This window comes from Microtus ochrogaster, chromosome 18 (genome assembly GCF_000317375.1).
Source record: "Microtus ochrogaster isolate Prairie Vole_2 chromosome 18, MicOch1.0, whole genome shotgun sequence".
Taxonomy (NCBI): domain Eukaryota; kingdom Metazoa; phylum Chordata; class Mammalia; order Rodentia; family Cricetidae; genus Microtus; species Microtus ochrogaster.
The window spans coordinates 15710351-15718252 of NC_022020.1; the positions used below are offsets into that span (position 1 = coordinate 15710351).

The 7902-nt window shown below is 34.9% G+C and overlaps 1 protein-coding gene across 2 annotated transcripts in view; it reads right to left on the bottom strand.

Moving 5' to 3' along the window:
• Rttn (rotatin) overlaps positions 1-7902 on the bottom strand; it is a 135438-nt gene that overhangs the window by 64692 nt on the left and 62844 nt on the right. For both annotated transcript variants that reach the window (XM_005355846.3, XM_026783587.1), the window contains exons 26-28: positions 7284-7428; positions 3828-3982; positions 1276-1495 (exon numbers count right to left, since the gene is read on the bottom strand). In XM_005355846.3, coding sequence (XP_005355903.1) covers positions 1276-1495; positions 3828-3982; positions 7284-7428 — 520 coding nt within the window. The remainder of the gene's footprint in view (positions 1-1275; positions 1496-3827; positions 3983-7283; positions 7429-7902) is intronic.

Genomic DNA, 7902 nt, shown 5'->3' on the forward strand with positions numbered 1-7902 from the left:
ATTTATATCTGGATGGCAGGAACTATAGATGCAGCAGATAATTAAGAAATGAATAATAGATAATGATTTTGAAAATTTAGATGAAAAATTTTAATTCTGAAAAAATATGGTAATATTTTAATAAACATAAAAATATTCTAATTACATAATTATAGATCTACTAAAAAGTCAACTCAACATAATCTTCCCAAATAGAACATTCCAGGCCTGAATAATTTCATAAACAAAATCTATCAATAAGTGAAGAATTAAAACCATTAGATTAGAAACTGGAAACAAGGTAGATGAGTACAGAGAGTGAATAAATAAAAATTAAATTTTCATAAATCAATATAAATGAGAAAAAATTTTTAAAATTTATGTATATAACATCCTCATTTTCACCACAAGACAATAATGCTCACAGCAACACAAACATCAAAACACTAAATGTAATTCATTGTTGTAGTATGTAGATTATGATAAAAAATTTCAAACCCCGCCTACAAGCAACCAAATGAATAAATGTCCTAAGAATATTGTTGAAAGAAACCAATCCAAATGAATGGTTCCATTTTCACATTAAAAAGTTCAGAAAATATTTTGTACAAAGACATGAGTTACATAGTGAAACTATGAAGAATGAAGAAGAAGAGAAAAAGAGTACCAAGAACCAAAAGCCTTTGGGGAAGGTTTCCAAAATGAACATGCTTGATGTTGCCAGAATTGTCAGCTAGGTTATATCGGGAGACATGAGGGCAATCAAGTGGGTTTATGTATTATGTATTAACTCACTGGGACAGTTGTTTAATTTTGTGTATTTTCCAGTTATATATTATATTTCACAATTTACACATTTTAAGCAGGACTGGTTAGATGGTTTAGAAGGTAAAGGTGATTGCTACCAAGCTTGGTGAACCCAGAAAAGAAAGGACTGCTGTAAGTCCCTGATGGTCACACCTGTGCTGTGGCACATGACCCCCACCCCATCCTGCACCAACAGCCAGAGAAAGTGAAAAAAAACATTAGCAAGCTAAATGAAATAAGTGAAAAAACAAATCGCTTCCATAAAGAGATTTAGGATAATTCTTAGTTTTTCTTCAAAATGAAAATATGCATATATAAGCTCACATTTGTTTAAAAATATTAAAACATTTTACCATTATAAGTTACACATTTACTGTACTATAATTTATCTTAAATATAACAATATAAACTGCATTTGTTCCTGACATGGAAATAAGAAAAATGATCAATAAACAGTATCTAGGTGCTAGAGCTGTCATTCGAACTTACCTCCAGGAGGCCAGACAAGTACTTCCCACAAATCTCAAGTGGCTTTGAGAGAGGAGAGTGTGCACTCCACCCAGGGACAGCAGTGAGGTGAGCCATCCCCGCTAAGGTCCGCTCCAAGGCAGGCAAGCCATAGAAATGAGGAGCATCTGTAACTCGGAGGCACTGGAGCAGCTTCAGAGACAGCTGGGTTTGGAAGACGTAAAAAAGTTCCAAGCATTTCCTAGTCATAGAAAAGGAGGAAAACCACAGTCAGGGGCAGGGTGCTGTCTTGGCTGCTGAGAAGGTTTCTGATGGTGCACTACATCAGAAATGTATGAATTAGACAAAACGGTAGAAAATATTCCTTGAGAAATTAAGATTTTTCAAAGGACTCACAGAAAAGGTATCAACAAAGGTAAGGCAGGAGAAATAAAATAACAAGCATGCTGAAAATAATATGTAAGTAGATATTAGCACTGCCACCCTAGAAAGCCAAAATTAAAAAACACACATTTCATGAATTTAACTTGCATATATTAATATTACACTTAAATCACTGTCATAAAAGTATTTTCATTTAATTAAAATTCATCTTTCCCCCCCCAAATCTAAACATATAAGCAAAACTGTCATAAATAGAACATTTTCTACTAAAGAACAAATTCATAAAATTAAGTGCCAAGGCATGCATTCAGAAATATAATCCTAAATTTAAAACCTTATATAACAAATTACTAAATGAAGCCTGAAATTTTTTCAATATTACTCTAAAGGATATGTTAAATAAACAGAAAGGAATGATAAATACCACCAGAAATAGATGGCACAATGCTTTATTAATCTTGAATTTCCTTAAGGCTAATGAGAAAGGAACAACAGCTGCAGAGAGATATTGGACAATAGAAAAATGTTCTGAATTAACACAGCGGGTATACTTCAAGGATGTATTGACCTCAGAATGGAAACCAGAAGATGTGCTATGCTAGGGAAGAGGTTTTTCTCTTGTTTCCACAGAATAACAGTTAAGGATACCATCAAAATTAATCAAGATTCGGCTCGAAAAGGAGAAACTTCTGGATATAGAAAAATGGCAGCTCATACAAAGAGGTGACAATCCTACAAGCTGTAAGAAAATCTCATAAGGGTTGGGGCAGGGTTCTGTTCTTGTTTTAGAAGGAAAATACCCATCTTCAAAAACTAAAGAGACCATGGACATCTAGATGCCTAAAGAGAAAAGATAGCTAACCAGAAAGAATCACCAAGCCAAAGCGGGGGAAAATCTGACCTATGATACCAACATTCACTGCAGGGTAAAAATCTCGCTACCTAAATATACATATCTCCTTACTTCTCAATATAATGGTAGTACTGATTCACTTAAAAATCAAAGCTGGCTTTGAAGTTGAACTGTGGCTATCTTCTTTTCTAAATCCAATCATTTTGTTAAAAGAAAAACTCAGGAGTTTCTGTCTCACATCAGGATAGCCACCTGGTATAGGACAGAAGGAAAATAAAAATCTAGAGACTAAGGTTATCAAAACTCTGTTTTCAAAATTCTACTACTCCCCATACCGATTTTCATCTTTACGGTGCTTTACTTTGAACATATGTCTATCAAAATTCAAACTTTTTGTTTTGATATAAATAATGTTTAAGTTTTCCACAGAGAACAATACATTTTCCTACAGTAATCTCTGAAGTCTACAGGAAGATGGAACCCCACAACAATTCCACCTGGTTCATAATGATGCCATTCAGCTGATGGCACCACTTAAAACCGGCTTTGGATTACAAACTGCTCAGAATAATTTCAAGGTGGCTAGCTGAGATGCTCCAGCCTAACAGACTACCTTAGCCATGACTTGAGACAAGTCCTGCACTTTCCCATTAAGCACAAACTAGACAAAAAAATGATACAGCTACCTCTTCCAGGGCTTACAAATAACCCAAATGTTTCCTTTTAGGATCCCCTAAAGATACTGTCTTCCCCAGATAGCAGGTAGTAAATTTAAGAATACAACGCCCACATTCCCAAGAGGTGGGATGGGTGAGTTTTGGTCATTCAATGGAATCTCTCTCTCTCTCTCTCTCCTCTCTCCTCTCTCCTCTCTCTCTCTCTAAATTGCAGGAAAATACCCATCTTCAAAAACTAAAGAGAACAGGTAAGAATGAAAAGGACATTCTTAAGACTAAGCTTTAAACCTATGAGACTTATGGAATTTCCAGGTAGACTGTGACATATTAAACTAAATTAGACAAAACCAAGTAAAGAACTATTTGTTTCCTGGTAAGGAGAAAAGCAACTTCTAAGAGTCAAAAGTCCTCTATGTTGACCATGGTATGAGAACAAAGGAAAATAATTTCATTTTTCCTCTAACACATATGCATACATGTCTAGTATATTAAAGAAGATCAAGAAATTAGAACCAGGCTCTACTGGAAACACAAAAAGATTAAGCCTATCTGATGAATACCTCTTAATTTAAAGAATACAGAGTCTAAGAAGTCTTAGAAATAGAAGAAATGTATGTTTGATATAAATGAAACCAAATGGCAAAGAACACAAATGGTACCTCTCTGTGACTGTCATGAAAACCAGCAACAAGGAATTGAGAAGAGCAATCAATTCTTTCTGCAGCTGCTGTCTGACTGCAGTCCGGACGTGATCTGTTTCTTCTCGTGCTTGTGACTCTGTCAGAACCAGCAGGTCTAATAGTGGGTTTGGATTCTAAAAACATAAACATTTTAAAATATGCTTATTCTCTGATTGATATGTGTTGCTTCCTATTAGTTTTTTGTTGGTGTGTTAATATCCAACTAGTAAAACTGGCAGACCTAAGCTTTAACTGCATTCATAAAGACATTCTAAATTCAACATGGTCTTAATGCATTATGTCAACAAGAAAGTGAATCCATTACAAAGAATTGAGGGGGACAAATGACAACAGAATCAAACCAATGAAATCTGGAAGGGAAGAGCACTTAGCGCCAACCATCTGCTTTATCTCTGTGACTAGAAATAGAAATCGAATTATAATGTGTTTTACACAAAACTGATACTAAGTGAAAAGCCACTATCCAAACATTGCCCTTACTTACTGATCACCATCTTTCTTTACAACTTGTTTTGACGGCTGACTGTGCCTCAACCATAACTTAAAACTCTGAATGGATACTCACTAATTTACAGTTTTCCTTAATGGAAAACAAAGAATGTGCCCACCTCTGATTATGTCTCATATAAAAACTGTAAAAAAAAAAAAAAAAAAGGCACACTGTGAGGGCTAATGTTAACCTGTAAGCCACGCGTTTTCATTTTGGTAAACAAGGTTGTTGCCCCAACAGCACAGGATGGGCTTGATCACACATAGGTGGGAAATATGTAGGCAGGAAGTTTGTCAGGGTGTGTGCTTGCCCCTGATTGGACAAAAGCTGGAAGTATGTAGCCTTGTGGGTTTGGCTTTTATGAGTACCTGACTCGACTAATTCAGTGCCATTCTCAGGGAACCCTGGGTATGTACCTGGCCCATGCCCATCGTCCTGACCAGTATTAATAGACCATGCTTTAATTAGACAAAATTAAAAAAAAATAAAAACTGTAAGCCAAGAAGTTACTAAGACAAACCACTGTAATAAGTTTGAATTTTCCATATTATCCAGTGGTGGTGGTGGAGGGTACTTATCAATATGACTATGTAGGACCTGAAAAATCCTACAATATATGTCCCTGTTGAGATGTTGAGAATTATTAGTGCTATACTATTTGCCAATATGATAGGTTAAGAAGTGAATCAAATTTCCACTTTGCAAAACTTGTCCTGTTTATCAACTAAAAACCTATCATTGAAGATATTAAGAGGATTATTTCTAACAATACTGAGATCAGAAAACATTATAAGATGCTAGACAGCAGCATGGCTGGACATATATTAATCACTTTGGTGTTGCAAAGACCATGACAAAGAGGGAAAAGACAAGATTCCATTTAACTTTCTGAGAAACTGTATTTGTTTTCACATCTATCATACAAATAGGCAATCGATAGAAAAAGAAGGTATAGCCTTTGAATGCGGAGCAAGAGGCATCACACTCCAGATCTAGTTAATACTCCATTCTTAGCATTGTGTCAAATAACTAGTGCATATAATAAAATACAAACTGATCAAATCTAAATGTAGCTACTGCTCTTACCAAATTCATTAAAAGAACTCAACTTAAAAATGCCTGTATTGCATCTAATAAAAAGAAATAAAGTGAAAAAAACTTCAAATCATTTATATTACAAAGTATGTTGATATGTTATTCAGATAGTTATGTCTAAAAATATCAGGGGAAACTTTGGGAAAGACCTGGAGGTTTGCCTTCTTCTAACTTGTATTATTATGCTTTATATGTAAGCAATGCTTTTTTTCAAGCTTTTTATTTTATCTTGAGAAAAAAATACCCATGAAACAATTCAAATTACCTAAAACAAAGATGACAAATCAGTTTTTCTCATATGAATAGAAGAATCAGGGCATACAATTAAGTTATGTTAATAAATCAATATATTTTCTATAGTATCATAGCCCAAAGGGTGACTCACACTTAATATGACAAGTGACTTCCATAAATACTGAGAAAGTGAAGAACCTATTCATACTAAGATTCTAAGTTGTCTGTGCAAACAGGAAACATTTATACTGATGTACAAGTAAAAATTAAACAGAAATTACTGCCAATATTAAGAATGTCTCCACAGATACATGTATTTGATAACTTAGTCATCAGGGAGTGGAACTACTTGAGAGGGATTAGGAGGTATGGCCTCATGGAGTAGGTGTGACCTTCTCAGAGGAAGTGTGTCACTAGAGTGGCCTTTGAGGTGTCAAAAGCTCAAGCCAGTCATCACTCTCTTGTACTGCTCCTTGTGAATTTGGATGTAAAACTATCAACACCATGATGTCTGCCTGAATCTCACTATGATCCCTGCATACTAATAATGGACAAAATCTCTAAAACTGTAAGCCAGCCCCAATTGAATGTTTTCTTTCATAAGAGTTGCCATGGTAATGATATCTCGTCACAGCAACAGAACACTGACTTTTGGCATTTTGCTATTTTTCTTTACACTCAAAAACTTAAAAGCAACACACTGTTGCTTAAAACACCAAATGTTTATGCCACAGAACATAAACAAAACAGAGCTAGTTAGTTCAACTAAAAGTTTCATCCCTGCTGACAAAGTTCTGGGAGGAGCTATAAGAGAAGTAATCATTTAAAGGTCTTGGAGAGAGCAGGGATACAAGGAACATACCTAAACATAATAAAGGCAATTAAGAGCAAGTCAACATCAAACTAAATGGAGAGAAACTCAAAACAATCCCACCGAAATTAGAAACAAGACACGGTTGTCCACTCTCTCTATACCTATTCGATATACTACTTTAGGTTCTCGCTAGAGCAATAAGACAACAAAAGGAAATCAAGGAGATACAACTCAGAAAAGAAGAAATCAAACTCTCACTATTTGCTGATGATCTGATAGTTTACATAAGCCATCCCAAAAATTCCACTCACATGCACACTCATAACATGCTTTTTCTTTTCATTGTTTATTTTGGTTTTAGTGTTTTTTAGAAGAAAGAATAAGAAGTTGGGTGGGTATGGAGGTGAGGGATGATCTGGGAGTGGTTAAGGGACAGAGAAAACATAATAAAAATATAGTCTGAAATTCCCAAAAATATATAAAACTTTTAAAAATATACTAACATTAAAAAATTAAAATATTAAAATGTAACCAAAAAAATCTCACAAACAGAACTGGATTTATTAAAAACCAAGATGCAAGCTGTTTCATCCTATGAAATGTCCATTAAAAACCAGAGTCAATGATATCTCAAAGGCCATATTCCACTAAGCATTCAACACTAGGTAAGAAGTATTTTACTAAGCACATGTTATAAAAACACTATCCTTTCCAATATAAGTAGTTTCTTCAAGTAAGTTCCTTCCCAATCCAAAAATTTAAATTCTTTGAACATACTTACATGCCTAAGAAGTAACTCTAGAATCCAGTGTAAAAGTCCTATTGATGGATTTTTTCTTTGTTCCTTTATTAACTTATTCAAAAAATGTATAATATCTATCAGCAGTTTCTCATCTTCAGTGGAAGCAGGAGGTACTTGTAAAAACCTGGATTTTAGAAAAAGAGAATAATTATGATTTCTAGCTCTTCGTAAAGTACACATCATCACTTTTATCAAATATGCATAGTCAACACAAGCACATATTTTCTAAGATAGAACTCTAGATGTTTATATAGGGTACTGGGAGATGCACAGATGAAGGAAAGCCATCGTACCCATCGAAACTTCAGCCATGGTAGAGAAAACATGATAAAGGTAGTGATGAAAGCAAATGAAGTGAAAAGTGAGTCGCTAAGGGAAAAAATGCATACTCCACTGGAGCTGATGCTCAGTGGTAAAGCACTTGCCTCCCATGTATGGAACTCTAGGTTTACCCAGTCCTTACAAAATTGAAATAAAAACTTATGGAAAAGTGCCAAGGGGGATGCCCTCCACTTTTCATTTTCAAACTTGCAGTTGTCAGGCTTCTCTGATAAGACTAAGATTTTCCTGGGTGGTGGTGGGGCAGGCCTTTAATTGC